Source organism: Leopardus geoffroyi, chromosome B4 (genome assembly GCF_018350155.1).
Source record: "Leopardus geoffroyi isolate Oge1 chromosome B4, O.geoffroyi_Oge1_pat1.0, whole genome shotgun sequence".
NCBI classification, from domain to species: Eukaryota; Metazoa; Chordata; class Mammalia; order Carnivora; family Felidae; genus Leopardus; species Leopardus geoffroyi.
In genome coordinates, this window is record NC_059341.1 from 84,605,765 (window position 1) to 84,624,421 (window position 18,657).

At 53.6% G+C, this 18,657-nt stretch overlaps 3 protein-coding genes across 5 annotated transcripts; 1 reads left to right on the forward strand and 2 right to left on the reverse strand.

Annotated features, from left to right (window-relative positions):
• Nucleotides 1–69: 69 nt before the first annotated feature.
• CDK4 (cyclin dependent kinase 4) lies at nt 70–3,091 on the reverse strand. 2 transcript variants are annotated; one of them, XM_045466577.1, is made up of 8 exons: nt 2,855–3,091; nt 2,169–2,405; nt 1,875–2,010; nt 1,590–1,757; nt 1,346–1,455; nt 1,040–1,090; nt 768–903; nt 70–503 (listed from the first exon to the last, which is right to left on the reverse strand). In XM_045466577.1, exons 2-8 carry the CDS (start codon nt 2,384–2,386, stop codon nt 411–413), a joined length of 912 nt encoding a protein of 303 aa, XP_045322533.1. In that variant the 5' UTR covers nt 2,387–2,405; nt 2,855–3,091; the 3' UTR covers nt 70–410. The 2 variants fall into 2 exon arrangements, with proteins under 2 accessions (XP_045322533.1, XP_045322532.1); XM_045466576.1 differs by having other exon boundaries at nt 1,578–1,757; nt 2,855–3,048.
• A 2,271-nt stretch (nt 3,092–5,362) lies between these two features.
• MARCHF9 (membrane associated ring-CH-type finger 9) lies at nt 5,363–10,963 on the forward strand. The gene is made up of 4 exons (XM_045466575.1): nt 5,363–6,525; nt 7,562–7,717; nt 8,673–8,865; nt 9,128–10,963. Exons 1-4 carry the CDS (start codon nt 6,169–6,171, stop codon nt 9,460–9,462), a joined length of 1,041 nt encoding a protein of 346 aa, XP_045322531.1. The 5' UTR covers nt 5,363–6,168; the 3' UTR covers nt 9,463–10,963.
• Nucleotides 10,964–12,885: 1,922 nt separating this feature from the next.
• Nucleotides 12,886–18,607, reverse strand: LOC123591098 (25-hydroxyvitamin D-1 alpha hydroxylase, mitochondrial). Of its 2 annotated transcripts, XM_045464869.1 has the most exons (9): nt 17,361–18,607; nt 16,513–16,703; nt 15,803–16,005; nt 15,522–15,722; nt 15,264–15,436; nt 14,885–15,057; nt 14,600–14,678; nt 14,118–14,315; nt 12,886–13,800 (listed from the first exon to the last, which is right to left on the reverse strand). In XM_045464869.1, exons 1-9 carry the CDS (start codon nt 17,553–17,555, stop codon nt 13,687–13,689), a joined length of 1,527 nt encoding a protein of 508 aa, XP_045320825.1. In that variant the 5' UTR covers nt 17,556–18,607; the 3' UTR covers nt 12,886–13,686. The 2 variants fall into 2 exon arrangements, with proteins under 2 accessions (XP_045320825.1, XP_045320824.1); XM_045464868.1 differs by having other exon boundaries at nt 16,513–18,607.
• Nucleotides 18,608–18,657: the final 50 nt, after the last annotated feature.

Consider the following 18,657-nt stretch of genomic DNA (forward strand, 5'->3'; position numbering starts at 1 on the left):
TGGTTTTTCCAAATCCCCAAATGGCAAAGCCCATCAGAAGATGAAATATTTAAAAAAAAAAAGACCGTATTTCTTTGTTTTGTTTTGTTTTTCCTGTATAAAAAAAGATCCTAATATCAAGATAGGAAGGGGGAGAACAAGGAAGATACCCCTTGGTGTATGGAAATCGGCGGGGGGGGGGGGGGGGGGGGGAGGGGCAGGGGAAGGATAAGCTTCAAAAGGAGGGATGGGATGGGAGGGGAATGTCATTAAGGCAGCAAAATACTCTCTGGAGAGCTGGGAGGAGTTTCCACAGCCTCAGAGATGAAGCTGAGGTCGCCTTCTCAGTTGGGGGGCTCTCCACTCAAGTGTTCAAAGGAAGGGAGACGACGGCTTTTCTTCTGTTGGTCCTATTGCAGCCACTCCACCGCTCACTCTGGGTTACTTTCTGCCTTTTGTAGATAAGAGTGCTGCAGGGCTCGGAAGGCAGAGATTCGCTTGTGTGGGTTAAAAGTCAGCATCTCCTGAGAAGTGGAGGCAAAAATCAAAAGACCGTGAAGACAAAAATAAAATGAAATAAAACAAAAAGACTTTTGCTCACCCCCAATAATACCTAGGATGGCGTATGTTCTACATCCCTCTTTTGGATGGCCTATTCATGGCAACATTAAAAATAGCCCATCCTCCAACCAAGTCTTAGTCGCCATGACAGTTTAAGTCCCTTTTATACTGCTCTGTTTTCCTCCCCAACCTCCCGTTGTGCCCGTGCCCATGCGCAAGCCCAGTACCAGCAGCAGCTGTGCTCCAGACTCCTCCAACTCAGGTACCACTGACTGCACTGGACGGGGTCCTCTGGGGGAAAAGGCTCCTCGGGGCAGAGACACATCTCGGGGCCAGTCATCCTCTGGGGGCAGCCCGATCAGGCTATGGGGAGCAGGAGAACTCTGGTCAAGAGGGTCCTTCTCCAGCCCCCATTTCCAGGGGCAGAGCCAGTTGCCATCCAGGGCTTAGCAGAAAGATTCAGAATGGAAAATTCTTTTCCCCCATGCTGGTCACTTACTCAAAGATTTTGCCTAACTGGTCAGCTTCAGAGTTTCCACAGAAGAGAGGCCTAAGGTGAGAAAGGACACAGGAAGCAGTCATTTTCAAAGATCTGGTAGTGGAATAATTATTGCTAGTGGCTCAAAACAGAGGGTATAGAGAATATGGGGCTATGAAGTTCCTAATTCCAGGCCATTTGAGAGTTCCTGGTTAGGGACAAAATGGTCAAGAGTACTTAAGTGAAACAATGGGCAGGGAGTGGATGCAGTTTATGACTAAGAGATTTGGGAAACTCAAGATAGTTCAGGATACTTGGGTCTCATACTTGCGACGAAACATCTCTGCGAAGATACAGCCAACGCTCCACATGTCCACAGGTGTTGCGTACGTAGACTGCAGAAGAACTTCCGGAGCACGGTACCAGAGTGTAACAACCTAATGGGAATAAGAAAAGCGGATGAGGATTGTATGGGTTACCATGAACCACAACTGGTTAATTAAAGTCACAAAACACATGACTTCTCAATTGCTATGGTCAGCCACTCCCCTACCCCCACCTTTCTACTGACCACAGGTGTAAGTGCCATCTGATAGCTGTAGATTCTGGCCAGGCCAAAGTCAGCCAGCTTGACTGTCCCACCACTTGTCACCAGAATGTTCTCTGGCTTCAGATCTCGATGAACAATACAATTGGCATGGAGGAAATCTAGGCCTCTTAGAAACTGGCGCATCAGATCCTAGTTTGGAAGGGAGAAACACACAGGAACTGGAAACTAGACACCATACCTGAAATCACAACAGGTTCTACCACAAAGGTCTCAATGTACCTCTCAGTGTCTACCCACCCTACCCACCTTGATAGTCTCCACTGGCAAGCCTGGTGGGGGTGCCTTGTCCAGATATGTCCTTAGGTCTTGGTCTACATGCTCAAACACCAGGGTCACTTTGGTCTCTCGGTCAGTTCGGGCAGTGGCACAGACATCCATCAGCCTGGCCAGAACAAATGGTCACTCACTGATCAATCCCTTTGTACCCGATGGCCTCCCCTATTTCCTCAGGGTCCCCACTTCCCTTCTGACCATCACTCCCCACCTTTAGGTTACCTTTTCCCCTTTACTACCCACTCCCAACCCTCCACCTCTTCTTACCGGACAACATTGGGATGTTCAAAAGCCTCCAGCCGCCTCAGTAAGGCCACCTCACGAACTGTGCTGATGGGAAGGCCCCCGCTAGCACCTCCTCCGTTAGGGACTCTCACACTCTTCAGGGCCACAAAGTGGCCACTGTGGGGATCACGGGCCTTGTACACGGTTCCATAAGCACCAACACCAATCTCGGCCACTGGCTCATATCGAGGAGTAGCCATTCTCAGATCAGAGAAGACCCTACAATCACAGAGACTCCTGCCACTGAAAATCCCTTCCAAAGTTCAGATGGTGTAAGCCTGCAGCAATAAAGTGACTCCCACAAAAGACATTACAAAGACACCACATCAGCATCCCGTCCCTTCCCCAATCTTCCACGAGGCTGGCCCCTCAGGTAACACAATGACCCTAACTCCAACCCCTCCAGCCACGTGAAGCCCTAAAATATAAAATTCCTCTTCCTTTGGGGCAGACCATCGCGCCCCGCACAAGGTTGATCTCACACGACACACCCCCTGCGTCGAAGATCCGACATCCAGTCCCTAAAATGACACCTCCATATGACCACAAAGGAACAAATTACACCCTGCCCCACTTCCCGCCCTCGAGCCATCCTTCCATAACTTGCTCGTGTAGGAAGCCGTGCAGGACGAAAATGGTCCCCATTCCTGGGAAGGGTCTATACTTACCTCACTCCGTGCCGGGAGCTGCGGGGGCGGCCCGTTATCGGGGCCCCGGAGCCAGATCCTGAGGCGCCATACACTCGAGCTCTGTCCGGTGCAGCTGGACGCTACGGGCCCGACCATAGACACAGCCCGCAAGCTAGAGCGGCCCCCTTACCCCCACCCTCACCATGTGACCAGCTGCCAAAGAGGCGCGCGGAAACTGGAGGGGCGGGGCGAACGCCGGACGTTCGGGGCACGTACGAGACACTCATGCGCAGAGGAGCAGCCAGGAGAGGCTTTGACCGGGAAGGGGGCGGGGAGGAGAAAGGGGCGGAGGAGCAATGGCAGCCACGTGATCTGTTGCTATCACACGTGACCGCTTGACTTAGCACTGAGGAGCAGAGGTGTGGTTACGCGGCAGGGCACGTGACTGACTGCCAGACCCTGGCGGGGGGGAGGGTGAGAGGAAGACAAGAGAGGGTGGAGTCCAATGCGGTGCCATGGCAACCTGGGCCACCCAGATCCCAACTCAGGGCTGCAGGCCGAGCCTGAGCACTTCTCCAGTCTCACTGCACGTCTCACTATATGGTGATTTGGCGGGGAGGGGGCGAGACGTGGCGCGGTCGCCTTTCTGCTTTGAAGCCAACGTAAAACATACTCCCATTTGCGGCTTTGTTTCATTCATTCACTCATTCAACAAATTTTTACTGAGTGCTTGCTTCCTGTGTGTGTATGCAGGGTTTTTGTTTGTGTGTGGGTTTTTTTGGTGTCTCAGTCACTAGCCCTTTAAAGTAATGATGAGGCTGTCTGTAAAGATGTAGCCAACAGTGTGGTCGTATAAAACAGAGTAGACAATACCCATCCGAGGGCAAAACTAGGGTTAAATAATTGATGGAAGACAGATTAATGCAGTGATCCAACAGGAAGAGTGGCAAGGTAATGCCCTCCACTCCTCCCAACTTCTACCCTTTCTTGGAAGTGTTAAAATTGGGAGTGCTTTCTGGCAGATAAGTTATCAATGAGCAAGAGACAGGAATGTTTAACCTTTAAGGTTCTTTCTAGCACTAAGATGCTAGGATATATATGTGTTTGTATATGTGTATACATATGTATACATTTTATATAGATAGATACAGCAGTGGGCATGTGTGAAGGAGTCACCACTACCACCACCTTAGACCACTGCATTGCATGAGAATGATTTGTGCTTGTCTACAAACCTTGTGACTCCTTGTTTGCTTCTCTCTTTTCCCCAATGCAAGTTTTCTTAGCCCTTGCTCCCACCCAGAACACAGACTTTTCCAAATGGCCTCTATTCGCAGACACCTAGGTAGACAACAGACAGGTTTCTCTGACTTTCCTTGTCTTACTGGCTCTAACTTCTTTATTTATCTCCTAACCCTTCAGGGGAATGGGAATAAGGAGGGAAGGGATCAGTGTCTCATTTGTGAGAAATTGTCTAAAATCTGAAACCATTTTATAACTCTGTTTGCCACTCTTTCCATCTTAACTTCTATTCTCCTCAACCATCCTGCAGAGGATGTAAGAGTTCAGGCTTGAGATGAATATAAACTATGCAAAATGGAATACAGGTCAGTACAGATTCCCCCTCTTTGCATTCTGGTAGTTGTAGCTCTGGGCCTTTGCTGGCAAGGGCAGCTGGGACACAGGAAAGAAAGTCCTCAAGGTCTGAATTGGGTAAGGGGCTTCGGAGGGGAATGTTTTATTGGCTACCTTGCCGGGACTGGTTGGTTCATAAGCCTTCTGGCAGACAAAGTGTCTCTGTGTGTCGAATTTCTTTCCTACGCCGGCAGGGTCCACTTCAGCTTCACCTTCCACAGCTTACTGTCTTTAGAATAGAAGTCATCCTCTAGGTTGCCTTGGGTTCCAGCCCCCTTTCTGATTCATGCATTCATCCATGCAAAGCATTTGAATGCTTCATAAAAGCATTACTCTCCTTAATCACTTTTATTGAGGAGACGTAGTTTGGCAGTCTGTCTCTGGTTCCATACCCTCCCTTCTCCTGTTAATTACTCTTTTGCTAATTAATTTTTTTTCCAGTGCGTTTGACCCAATGGGCTCCCCTGGAATCCCTTTTCCCTCAGCGTTGGAGAGGGGAGATGTAAGTGTAAAGCAGAAATGATGTGATGAGAGGGTAGAACTGGTTCTCAGGGTCAAGGCCTCCATAAAAGCAAAAGCAAAGAGCTGTGTGTGTGTGTGTGTGTGTGTGTGTGTGTGTGCGCGCGCGCGCGCGCGCGCGCCTGCGCTTGTAGTATTCACTTCAGTGTAGTGTTGTGGGGCAGGAGAGTACCAGGAAAGACACTTTAATCCCTTTAGTACTCTTGTCTCTCTTCCTCACTCACCTCCTCACACGTTACAATTACACACTTCTGTTTCTCATATCATCCAAATGCATCTCTTACTAATATGTTTTCCACTGCCCCACACCATGCACACTCTTCCGTCTTTTGTGTAAAAGTGTTTATTGCTTGAGTCCATCTCTTGTTCACCTTCCTCACACCTCAGACCCTTGCATAGCTCTTTCTTTGCACACTCCTATCTTGCACAAGCTTCTCCCTCCCGGGTGCACCTGCGTCTTTGACCACTCACCTTGCTTCCTCACCCGCTCACCAGCACCCGACCCCCATTAACACACCTATTCTCCTACCCGTGTGCACACTCCCCTCCCTTGGCCACTCCCCTCCCTCCACCCTCCCCCGGGCTCGCACACTCGCCCCCGCCTCTGGGGACACCTGCTCGTGCGGGGCAGGGCGGGGATGCGCAGCCGCGGCCACTTCTCTCCCGCTCCCCGCCCCGCCCCTCCCTCCATCCCTCACCGGCTCCCCGGCTCCCGCCCCGCCCGCCCCGCCCGCCCGCCGCTCCGGGGGGGTCTCCGCCGCCGCCGCCGCCGGAAGGAGCCGCCATTTGCCACCGCCGAGCGCACGGGCCGAGCCGAGCCGGAGCCGGGAACCCGAGCGGGGCTGGAGCCAGCTGGACGGCGATGGGGGGCGGCCCCGCCGCAGGAGGCCCGGGGCGCGTAACCCCGGGAGCCCGGCCAGCTCCAGACCCGGACCCGCGGGGCGCGGCACCTTGAGCCCCCCTCCCCGCCCCCTGCCCCGGCCATGGCTGCCCGCCCCGCCGCCCCCGGGCCGCCAGCCCTCTCGGCCCCGAAAGCCCCGGAACCCCGGCTGTGGCAGCAGTGAACTGCGCTCTCAGGCCCCGAAGACCCCGGCCCGGCTCGGCTCTCCTGCGCGCGCCCCCTTCCCGGCCTTGTCCTCTCCCTTCCCCCCGCCGCCCGAGAGCCCCCCTTGCACGCCGCCCCCCCCGGCGCCCGGACGATGCTCAAGTCTCGGCTCCGCATGTTCCTGAACGAGCTGAAGCTGCTGGTGCTGACGGGCGGGGGGCGGCCCCGGGCCGAGCCGCAGCCCCGGGGGGGCGGGGGAGGCGGCTGCGGCTGGGCGCCCTTCGCCGGCTGCTCGACCCGGGACGGCGACGGCGACGAAGAGGAGTACTACGGGTCGGAGCCGCGGGCCCGGGGCCTGGCCGGCGACAAGGAGCCGCGGGCCGGACCCCCGCCGCCGCCCGCGCCGCCGCCGCCGCCCCCAGGCGCGCTGGACGCCCTGTCGCTCAGCAGCAGCCTGGACAGCGGGCTCCGAACCCCCCAGTGCCGAATCTGCTTCCAGGGCCCGGAGCAGGTCAGGCCTGGGCACCCGGCCGGGCGGGAGGGGTGGGGGCGCGTACCTGGGGCGCCCGGTCGGACCACGAACAGGGGGCGGGGCCTGAGGAGGCTGGGCGGGACCCAGGACCCAGAGTGGGTACTGGGTGAAGTTGGGGGGCTGACTGGAGAGTCCCCGAGCGCACGTTTGGGGTGAAGGGGGGTCAGAGGCTCCCGGGAAAGGGTGGGGCTTTCTCATGGGAGGGCTCAAAATCCCTCACACCCACTAACAGGGACAGCCTTTCTGTCCCACTTCTCTCACCCCAGGGTCTCTGTAGGCCCAGGGGCCTATTCTCGGAGGTTGGCAGAGTGCTTCTATTCCCCCCTTGAAGGGAGGGGCCCAGCCGGTGCCCTTGCCTCATTCAATATTTCTCTCCGTGGGGCACTTTTCTTCTTCCCATTCCATAACTTTCCATCTCATTCCAAAGAGTACTCTTTGTTCAAATGCTATGGACAAAGTTGTCCTGGGATGGTGCGGGGGCAGGGGGGGGGGGGTGTACCTTTGTTATGAGAAATGATTCCTTGATTAAGGGGGAACATATTCCCACTCCCAGGAACTCTCCCCCTTTTGATACTTGGAAACTGAAGACGATACCCCATCCCAGTCTGTACCACATCTGTGAAACACTTTACAGCGATGGGATGGAGGAGGAAGGCATGGATCAGAAGCTCTGACCCTCCCGCCTCTCTGGGACCTAAGGGGTAGCTTTCCATCTGGGAAGGCTTAATAAAGAGCACCCTCCCCAAATTTTAGGAAAGGAGAAAACTCAGTCCTCTCCTAGCCCCATTTCGGTTCGTTCTTCATCTATTTGGGCTGGGAAGTTTACCCTGAGCTCTAACTTTTTTTTTTTTTTTTTTTCCGGAGGCCTCAGCCTTCTTGCCCTGTTTTGGGTGAGAGGCCTGAATTTTTTTAAGGTTGGAGAATGACTGACCTGGAGAGGTTTCCCTCTCTTGGATTGGAGAGGAGTGGGGTCGGGTGGAGACAGCTGACCGGACCCTCCTCACTCTTCCTCCAGGGGGAGCTCCTGAGCCCCTGCCGCTGCGACGGCTCAGTGCGCTGCACACACCAGCCCTGCCTCATTCGCTGGATCAGTGAGAGGGGCTCCTGGAGCTGTGAGCTCTGCTACTTCAAGTACCAGGTCCTGGCAATCAGCACCAAGAACCCACTGCAGGTGAGATGCTAGGAAGGAACTTCCAGAGGGGGGCAAGGGCTTTCAGCAGCAGAATTAGGGACTCTCCAGGGAACCTATTTTAACCGCTTACTTTTTCCTCAAAGCACCCCTACCCACCATTACCATAATCTCCCATCTGTCTGTAAGTCCTTCCTTCATTTATTCACATTTATTGGGAACCATGTGTATTCCAGGCACTGTCCTAGGCACTGGGACAACAAAAAGGCAAAAGACGGTAATGCCGAAGGTGATGATGATAGTAGACGTGTAGTGTGTTCTATGTGTCACACTGTTGGTGTGTAGCAACTCATTTAATCTTCATAATAATCCTATTAGTTATCTGCCATTATTATCCCCATTTTATTTTATCTTTTTATTATTTAAAAAAGTTCGTTTTAGCGTTTGTTCATTTTTGAGAGAAAGAGAGACAGAGCACCAGCAGGGAGGGGGAGAGAGAGAGAGAGAGAGAGAGACACACAGAATCCGAAGCAGGCTCCAGGCTCTGAGCTGTCAGTACAGAGCCTGACGTGGGGCTCGAACTCACCAACCGTGAGATCATGACCTGAGCTGAAGTTGGATGCTTAACCGACTGAGCCACCCAGGCGCCCCTTTCCCCATTTTAGAGATGAGAACACTGATGCACAGAGATATTTAAAAACTTGCCCAAAGTTACTCAGCCAGTAAGTGATGGAGTTAGGATTTGGAATTCAAACCTAAATGGTCTGGGTTCAGAGCACTTGCCTGATCCTGTCTTTCTAACATAAGGCAGACAAGTGGTCTCAGACGGTGTGAAAAGTATCCCATACGAGGTTTGATCAGGACACACAGGAGACAGATTGTTAATCCTGCCTGAAGGGTTTCAGGAAGGCTCTGGAGCATCTTCCTCTTCAGGGCCACTCACCACCTGGCCCTCTTTTTCTTTCTGTGACTTTTTGGAGCCCTTTTTCCCACACAGTGGCAGGCCATCTCCCTGACGGTCATCGAGAAGGTCCAGATTGCAGCCATAGTTCTGGGCTCTCTCTTCCTCGTTGCCAGCATCTCCTGGCTCATCTGGTCCTCACTCAGCCCTTCAGCCAAGTGGCAACGGCAAGATCTGCTCTTTCAGATCTGCTACGGCATGTATGGCTTCATGGATGTCGTCTGCATAGGTGAGGGCACCCCTCTCCCCCTTACCTACTCAGTGGTTTCCTCCAACTCACACACTTAACTTTCCCTGCCCATTCCCTTAGCTCCATAGCCACAATTTTCTACCACTGGGAGACTTTAGGGCTATCTTGGTGCCCCTCCCTTCCCTGCCTCTTCAGGTCTTTTGCATACCCTATCTCCTCACTCTGGCCTATATTTGCTTAAGTACCCCTGGCCTAGGTCTGGGCAGCCGGTGACCCTGGATCTCTTCTCCCTTTCGCTCAGGCCTCATCGTGCACGAAGGCTCCTCTGTCTACCGCATCTTCAAGCGCTGGCAGGCAGTGAACCAGCAGTGGAAGGTCCTGAATTATGACAAGACCAAGGACATAGGAGGAGACACAGGGGGAGGGACGGCAGGGAAGCCGGGCCCCAGGACCTCAAGGACGGGCCCCCCCTCTGGGGCCACCAGCCGCCCCCCGGCTGCCCAGCGCATGCGGACGCTCTTGCCTCAGCGCTGTGGTTACACAATCCTGCACCTCCTTGGACAGCTGCGGCCGCCAGATGCCCGTTCCAGTTCCCATTCTGGCCGAGAGGTTGTCATGAGGGTCACCACGGTCTGAAATTGAACTCCAGGAGCGGGGATCTTGCATCAGTGCATCGGCCAGAGATAAGCTGTCATGGCTGCTGGAGGTACCACCTGGACAAGGTGCTTGGGGTGCACTGCCCCCACCACTGAGGATCTCTGTGGGCAACCTCAAGCTGGAGACATTGTCTGGCCTCTACTGCCCATTGGGTAGAGACACCTGGATGACATTCCAGCCCCCACTGATAGTTCCTCACGCTTATCCTGGGGAAACCAGTGGGCAGGTGGGAAGAGCATCTTTTCTTCCCTAGAGAACCGTCCTTACCTCAGCTCCTAGGGCCTCCAGCCCCCCCAGCTCCACCATAGTGACTTGGTGAAGGGGGACCAATGCCAGAAGAAAGGGGTTGTAGACGCCCCATTCCCCACCCCATGGCCACAGGGCAGCTGGCAATAAGACTAGTATACATTGACCTCCCGTTCCCTGCATGAGGGCGGGAGGGACCTCCCCCTGCTCCACCCCCCATTGCATGGGGGGAGAGCATAAAGAATCATTTATATGCACGTGGAGACTCCTTTCTCATCTGGGGCTTTTCTGGAGGGTTGGGAGGTGTGGGGAGGTTTCTCTGCAGAGGTTGTGAATCCCCAGTGCAGCAGTGGGTTCTGAGTTGGAGCTGTAACTCCCACTTGTTGGTGAATAATTCACATTGGCTGCTAGGTGGCAGTGCTCAGAGGGACCTAAGGGGTGGGCCTGCCACCTGCAAGTTGTATGATCCAGAAAAAAAATCTCTCCGCCGTGGTTTTCCTGTCTACCTCATAGGGTTGGAATGAGGATAAATGAGGGACAGGTTGAATGTCATCACAAAGAAAATTAGTGATGGCATAAAAAGATTTCTAGACTAGCTGATGGTCCATTTATTTCAAATAGTAGCTGGTTAACAAATTCCAAAATGTGTTTTTTCATCTGGGGTTGCACAGAGCCTTGGAAATATGTGTTGAGTGTCATAATAGATATGGAAATATGAGGGGAAATAGATACGCAAGTGTGAAGGATGGTGGTTATTTGCAAGAATGAGAGCTCCCCAACCCCCTAAACATTGGGGACTGGGGAAGGATGGAGCTGTCCTTCTTCTTCTGGGGATCTTGTGGGTTCTATTGGTCCTTCCCAGGTAATGTGCTCACCCAGAGAAGTGGCATGAAATGAATTTGGACTCATTTGGAGTGAGACAGACAGAATGTCCCAATGTTATGAATCTCCAACCCCAGCTTAAGCTATTCCTATGGAAGTTCAGGGTCACAGGTCTGATCCCGTGCCCCAGCTAGTGGTATTAACTGGAAGGTATTGCGCTTGGAGGCAGCAGCGTAGAGAGCTGTTGTTTATAGAGAAAAGGTTTGGGAAGGACTGGTTAAAATGTGGGTCAGCCTGAGGCCTCCTCCCTTTCTCCTGAGGCCTTGGGGCTGTGTATTATATGAATGATGGTGTCTGTTAAGTGAACTATTCATCAGCAATTAAAATAATTACTTCATACATTGTTAAGTCAGATCCAGACGCCTTTCCTATTATTGGTCCTTTCCTCAGGAAGATTCTGTTTTGCCTCCTCCCTGGGGATGTTTTTTGGGGAAATGCTTCTCTACTAAAGGTCTACTAAAGGTCACATCCTTGCCTTGGAAATGGTCTTCTCCATCCTTCTGTAAAAGGGGGGGGGGGGTGGAGGGGTGGGTGTTGGCTGCTGTCCATGGTGCTGGCACCCAGACTCTCCTGGGAATGGAGGAACTGAAGCTAAAGGCAGGTTTGAGTCATCTGGAAGTACTGGAGTATATCTCTTCTAACAAAAGAGAGGGAGAGAGATCAAAGAGAGGGGACAGAGGCCGATATTTCCAGTGGGAAATTGTTTGCCTAGAGAGATAACCCTCCACATTCTTCACCTGGGAAGACAGAAGGGTCAGACTTTGCTGATTTGCTATTCACAAAAGAGCTGGTGGGGACCAGAAGGAAGACAGCAAATCAGAGTGACTACTAGTACCTATCCTGGCAAATATGACAGGTAGGTATGACATAGGTGGGGTTTCTTGTGCCAAACCTGGGCTGTTCATGATGATGGCCCTCCTTGGAAGCTTAGACACACCAAAGAACATATACACACAAATACACTCTCTCCAGTTTCACTCTGGGTCCTAAAATTAGGTCAGTTGAGACAGTATGTTTCCCTCCCTTTCAGTACCATTGGAGGTCTTGCTTGGTATGGGGGTTGGGACCAGCAACCAGTATGGTCTTCTCTCCTTCCTTTTTTCCAACTTAAAGAGATTCTAGTCTAGGAAAGGGGTCATGGGACTGCTGCCCTCAAGTGAGCAGTCCTACTTGCCCAATGAGGAATGTGGGTGTACAGAGTTCTCATCACTGATTCCAGGGGACAGGGTGTGAGAGGAAGCTGGGCTTTATTCTCCCTCAAAGCTCAGATCTGCTAAAAATCAGGTCACTTAGGTTCAAGTTAAGCTTAGTGATAGAGGAGTGGGGGTGGAGATGGAGAATACAATAGAGAGTTGAGAGGAGGGGCAGTAAAGGCACACAAACCTTAGTCTCTGCACAGTGCCTTGGGTATATTGTGCCCCTCTGTAGATCTTACAAAAATGGATACCCCCAGAAGGCCCAGTAGCAGACAATGTCTGTGGTCAGGTAGCCATGTCTAGGGCAGGGGGCCGATGTGGTAGGGGAGGAGGAGGAAGTGTGAAGTGAAATCTCCATCTCTATCCAGCTAATCGGAATGGAGAGGAGCAGGAAGAAGGGGGGCAAGTCTTGACATGGGGAGGGGAATCTAGGCTACAGAGGGGCTACTGGGAGTGTGCTGAGAGATTTATTTGTGTGGAAGATGAGTTAATCTGTATACATCACAAGGGGAGAACTGTGCCCAGCCTCTGGGGGGGCCAGAGAATGCTGATTCAGGGAAACAGAGGCTCCTTCTGCCCACCCCCCTTCTGCCTCAGTGCCCCAGGGCTTCTGGCCACCCCCACACTCAGGTTTCATCCTGTCTGAATTCACTTCTGTGCATGTATCCCTGTCTTTCTCTGAAGGAAATTAGCTTGGAGCAACTTTTCCAGAGAGGGCAGACATCCTCCAGTCCTGGCAGTCCAGGTTCCAAAAGTACTTCCACCAGAGTCAGTTGCCTCTGGCCATCTCTGCAAATCCTGTGCTCCCCAACCCAGTTTTATAGCCTAGCCCTTGCAGGTACTTTTCACCACCACCCCCTTAAATCTCTTCTAGGGAGCCAGACTTAGCTATTCCCTGTACAGACAGAAACGTGTTGGGTTTGTGATGCAAACCACTCTCCCAGGTGTCTAGACCTCCCATTGTTATGAAGGTCACTCCCAGGACCAGAGAAATAAAAGTAGGGGATTTGGTTGAGGGCCTTGCCTCTAGGACTTGTAGGAAGTAGAAGTGGAAGAGAAGTAAATCAAAAGTCAAGGATGAAACATTCGATTCTTTTATTTCAAAACTATGAATATTAAAAAATTCCACATGTGATAGGAAGGTGTAGGCAGGTACAGGCCCAAAGATGTCTCTGTCTGGGAACTAAATGGTGGGACAAGCCAACTCCTAATAGTGATTAGAGAATCAAGGAGAGTTTTAAAACATCATAAACCAGGTGAGGGCACACTCTCCTTGGTAGGGACAAGGTAGGGGCAAGATGAGGAAGGAAGAGAGTAGACAGAGCCTGATAAGCTGCTTATCCCTTCTGCCACATGGTCCAGATTCAATATGAGAACCTGTATGGAGTCACCCAATCAGGGATAGGCCTTGGCAGGGGATATAAAGACTGAATAAGGTCTTATTCTTCCTCTCAAAGAGCTCACATGCAAGGAGCCAGGTGCAGACCAGATGCACAATCACTTAGCTCACGTGATGATAAGTGCTTAGCCAGCAGCTCCTAAACACTGTAGAAGCCCCAAAAGGGCAGTGGTTGAGTCCTTCCCCAGGCCATCCAACATTATTAGTTAAAATTTGAGTTGGCCCTTGAAGGATACCTATGATATGACCAGAAGAAAGGCTGAGCAGACACAAGGATCATGGTTTTCTCAGGGCCTGATGGGTGAGGCCAATGCCTACTTCACACCTTGGTCAGGGCTGCCTCAAACAGTTTGCTATGGTCCCTTTAACCAGTCTGGTCAGACAGACAGGTTTCAGGGGGAATACATATCTCTTGGTCTTGTGCCTGATAGATCCCTGCAATGAGAGAAAGTGTGATGATGACAGCCTCCATCCACAGGACTATCTGTCCACAAACTGTAGGTTAATGCTCCTCTCCGGTACCAGGACAGTCCGGGTCATGGGTCTGACTGGGGCAGCACCGGGCTCAGGCTGCACCTCAAAGTGGGTCAAGATCTGGAAAGGGGAGGAAGAAGGCTATCACTATGGGAGGGGTCTACAATGGTGGGTTTGATTGGTAAAGGGCATTATTAGTGTTAGGTTGGTCGATGTTGAAATGGCACCTGTGGTCAGTAGAGAATTTCTTGGTTAATGAGGGTAAGGGATTATGGCAGGGAAAAAGATAGTCTAAATACCTTTGCTCACCTTCTAGACCTATAACAGGATTGCGATATTTCAGAGGATTAGGTTTACCAAGTCATATATTTTGCTATGCTTGTCAGAAGAGTTCATGGCTTTAGAGGGTTAGAGTCTCTCATGTCTAGATCACTCACCTGAGCCAAAGCCATTTGCAGTTCAAGCTCTGCGAGGCGTCTCCCCATGCAGCTGCGTTTGCCAAAGCCAAAGGGAAGAGATGCGAATGGGTGGGGGGCTGGACCTTCCCCCAGCCAGCGAGCTGGACGAAAAGAATTTGGCTCTGGGAACTGGGCAGGATCCCTTGAAGTGGCATAATGACACAGTGTGACCAGCGTCTGGTGGGAAAGGAACATAAACTTGTCAGTTTGGGCCCATGAATGCAGGGAGGGACATGGAAAAGAGGATACATGGATTGGAGCAAAGGCAGGCTCTGGTTGGTTATGGTGAAGTTTTCTGGGGCTACTTTTGGAATGATTTCTCCACTGTCCCATTTTATCCTAGAGAGAGGCATTCAGGCCAAAGGGAGGGTGAAGGGCTTATGTGGAACGTTTGAGAAGAGGACGGGGCCCAAGAGAGTGAGGGGATGGCTTAGCAAAAGGGATCCATAGGCTCTACTCACATTTTTGGGGATAATATAGTCACCCACACAAATGTCTTTGTCTGGGACACGGGAATTTCCAGGTACCACAGGGTATAGTCTGGATTGCAGAGCCAGAGGGAAACAGCAAGGTGAGGCCAGGACTCGTAGCCTCCCTCTCATCCCTCAGCCCACAACGTCCAAACCCATTCTTGGCCAGGAGTAGAGCACCATTTTCCTCTGCTCTCTCTCCCTACTCCCACTCACTATCTGCTTCCCCAGGCCTTCCCAGCATTTTCTCTAGCTCCTCCTCTCCTGTTCCCTCACCTTAGCACTTCCTTGACCACCGCCTTCAGCAGGGGCAGCTGGGATAGAGCAGTAGCTGAAGGATGGGCATTGGAGCCAGGGCCCAGGGCAGCTGTGATCTCAGAGTGGAGTGCTGTCTGGACTTCCGGGTGCCGAGAGAGTTCATATAGAGCCCAGGAGAGTGTATTGGATACCTGAGAGGACAGGTGAGAGCATCAGAGGCGTTAAGAGTGGAGACCCAGTGAAGAGGGCAGAATATGAGGTAGTCTGGAGCTCAGGAGGTGTTAAGCCAAGCTGGCCTAAAGGGCCGTAGTGGATCCCCTGCAGCAGCAGGGTGGCCCCTGAAACTGGAGAGGATAAGCTCTGGAAGTTGGGCTCCCAACAGGGAGGAGAATCTCACTGTGTCCACTCCGGCCAGTAGCAGCTCTGTCACATTGCCCAGGATGGACGGGGCAGGCAACTCTTCCCGGAACAGGAAGTAGGTCAGGTGTGCCCCAGATCCCATGTCCTCCTCAGGCTTTCCCTTGCTCCTCAAGGCTACCTCGGCCTCTCGCCGCTCCACGTGCTGCTGGGCTGTGTGGGGAGAAGGTACAGGGATGCCTCACCATCCCCGAACAGCTTTATGTTCCCCTATCCTCACTTCATCTCCATGCCTTACCAAATGCAAACATGTGGTCCCAGTCTCGGCAGAGGCGGCCCCAGGGTCCGGGCACGAGGCGGTGAAGCCAGCTAGGCATCGCCATGGTCAGCAGCGTGGACACAAATACCGATCCCACCGCGCGGATGAAGGTCTCTGTGTCTGGAGGCACTTCGGCCTCCAGGCAGCCCAGGCGTGAACCCAGGAGCACGGCGGCTATCCCTGGGCGCGAGGGGGCGCTGTCAGGGCACTGAGAAACCCAGGCGGGTGCCTCCTACACTTGCCCCTGCCTTGGGACTCACCTTCTAGTCCAAACTTGTAAAACTCTCCTGCCACATCCCGAACCAGAGCGGGCGGCCCAGCGCCGCGTCCCCGCTGGCGCCGAAGACGCCGCACAAGGTCATGGACCACGTCGTCTAGGGTTCCGGCGTAGCGGGCGGCAGCTTGAGGCCGGAGGAGCAGCGGGGCCAGGAGGCTGCGGAGCCTCTGCCATTCTTCGCCTTCCCTACGGGTGTGCAGAGAGGGGGCGCATCAGAGCGGATGGGGGTGTGTGGGGGTGGCTGGACGGAGCTGGCTGCAGCGAAGATGGAGCGTGTTCGGCCGGGGTGGCCAGAAAGAGACTGCCGCCGCTCCCCTGGGGTACCAAAACCTGCCCCTGCCTGTGCCCGCTTTCCATTCCCCTACTTCGTTACTCATTTCCTGCCCTGGAGGGGCCTGGGTTCCTGGGTAACTTGAGTCACAGAATCTGACATTCCACCTAGGTCCTGGTACCTTCGCCCCTTCGGCGGATTCCCAGGATTTTGGCTTCAAAAGACAAAGAGATGGGCGGTGTGGCAAGGGCGGGGCTTTACCTGAGCTTGAGCGAAAATGGCAGGGGTGGGAAGCCCCATTTACCAGAAGGTTGAGGGAAAAGGCCGACCTCCCTCCACACCCCGAGACAGACTGTCTCCAGACCAGCCACAGGAGAGGGGCGCAGCAGGACGTTTGGGCTTTGAGGCCAGAGAGGACTCACGCGGTGAGCAGTCCGCAAGCCCGCTGGCGGCGGCGACGGTGCTCTGCCCAGGGTGAGAAGCTGCAGCGCTCGGGCCGGGGACCCTCCTGTCGCAAGAGCTGCTCGATGAGTGTAGGGGCCGCCACGTACACAGTGCGCACCTTCCCGAAGCTGGCCAACCACACGGGACCGAAGCGCGCGACGCCCTGCACCTGGGAGAAGGGGAGGCGGACACTGGAGACGTGGGCCGCCGGCATCCAGCTCGGTCCGTACCAACTCCAAGGGTGTTCGCTGGGCTGTGCAAGGGGGAGCTTCAGTCTCTTCACGAGCTCCCAGCTGGTATGTAGCCCTGACGCTTCAAACCTCTCCTCCTTCTCTTTTCCTCGCTTCACATCCCTAGGAAGTTTGAGTGTGATTGGCAAGACGGAGGAACTTTGCACAAAGCGGACGGACATTCAGGTTCTCTCTTAGGTCGCCCGGGGTAAACCGAGGCGGAGAGATCCCAAAGGTTCCTCACGTGGACTATCTCGGGACGAGCCCCCAGCGACTGAATAGGAGCGCCTGTAGCTTTAAGCTGGAAACGCGGCTAAGGTACTGTGCGTTTCTGCCTCCCGAGCACTTGTTCTGGGCTTAACTCGGCCCCAACTTCTACAGAGCAAGAAGGCGCTTTTTGAGCGCACTCTTCTGCTGGGTATAGGGATGGACTCCGAGTAGGTCGAGCCACTGCCGGCAGCCCCAATTTCTCTATAGTTCATGGGCATCCGTTCTCACTGGACCTCTTCCTACTTTCTGCACTAGTCTGTCCTTTCTAGCGTTGTCAAAGCCAATTTCTCCAGCATTAATTTCCAGGAACGACGTCCCCCCTCTACCTGCAGCTCGTGTAGCCGCGACAGACCTCCCTTGCAGAAAAGTTCAGCAAGGAAGACGGGCGTGGATGGGCCTGGGATGTCCGCCAAGCTCCTGGGCGCGGAGTCGGAGCCTCTGGAACCCAGTGAGGCGCTCAGCTTGGGAGCACGGTGGACGCGATGAAACATTCTGGAGGCGAGCTTGAGAGTCTGGGTCATGGTCTGGTTCAGGGAGCCCGTGAAAGAGAGCACTTTTCCCAAGCACCTAGCTTTCTTGTTTGAACCCCTATTTAAGCTTTGGGAGGGATAGTGGTGACGCCCCCTCTTCAAGCTCCTCAGCCAATCTCCTCCCGAGTGGTCAAGCTGGGGAATGGGGATTAATACCCAGCAACAGTAGGCGGGGCTGGAGTTGCCTGGCAGCTCTCTTGGGTCTCATGTTGCAATGACCCTCTTGGGAGGTGAGGCCTGCCTTAGTTTCCCCTTCTGGGCTGGTGCCCCAACCCAGCAGCCTGAAGATCTCTTCCTGGGAAAGGCTATTTGGTGAGGTTTAGGATACCGAGGTACAGGGTCAGCCCCTAGTATTCCCACTTCCCCAGGGAGCCAGGCCCCCTTGGGCCCAACCTCAGGAATTCCCCATCCTCCAGCTCCTTCCGGACTACTGTAGCTGTCTCCATAGTCTTGGCTTCCGGGGCTGCACCTTCTCTGGATATAAGCAGAACTTTCCCACACTACCACATCTCTCCCTCCCCCCTCCCATACCTGACTCTGGGCAGAGGGTGGGTGAGTTAATGGGTTCAAGTGGCTCCAGGAGCCTTCATCTTTGTTCCTCAGGAGGAAGGGGGTGGTGTTTTAGGTCAACAAACTCTGTCCTTCCAGCCATGGGAGTCTGGGGCTTGACGAGCAGAAACAAAGGAACTTTTGCAAGTTAGAAAACTTCAGAGATTTCTCTGGGCTCCTGGATGGAGCAAGGGCTAAGTGTTTGCTCTGAACCTCCAGCTGACTCAGTCCTCTTTGGGGGGGGATTTCTAGTCAGCAGCTGATTTTCACTTTTCGCCTCAGAAGCCAGCATAGTTTAGTTCTCTGCTCCTCACTCCCCCACCCTGCCCCTACTGGGATCTGTGCCAGTCAGTTAGCTCTGAACTTCTGGAACCGAAGGTCAACATGAAAAAGGAGAGGGTCTCTGTGCCCCCCACCCTGACTCTCCTGAGACAGCAACAATAAAGGCAGCAGATTCCTCGGGTCAAGTCTCAGGCAGGGAGAGGATGGGGGAATGGGAGAAGGCACGTGACACACGCTCTGGTCTTTCCTGAGAAATAGCAAC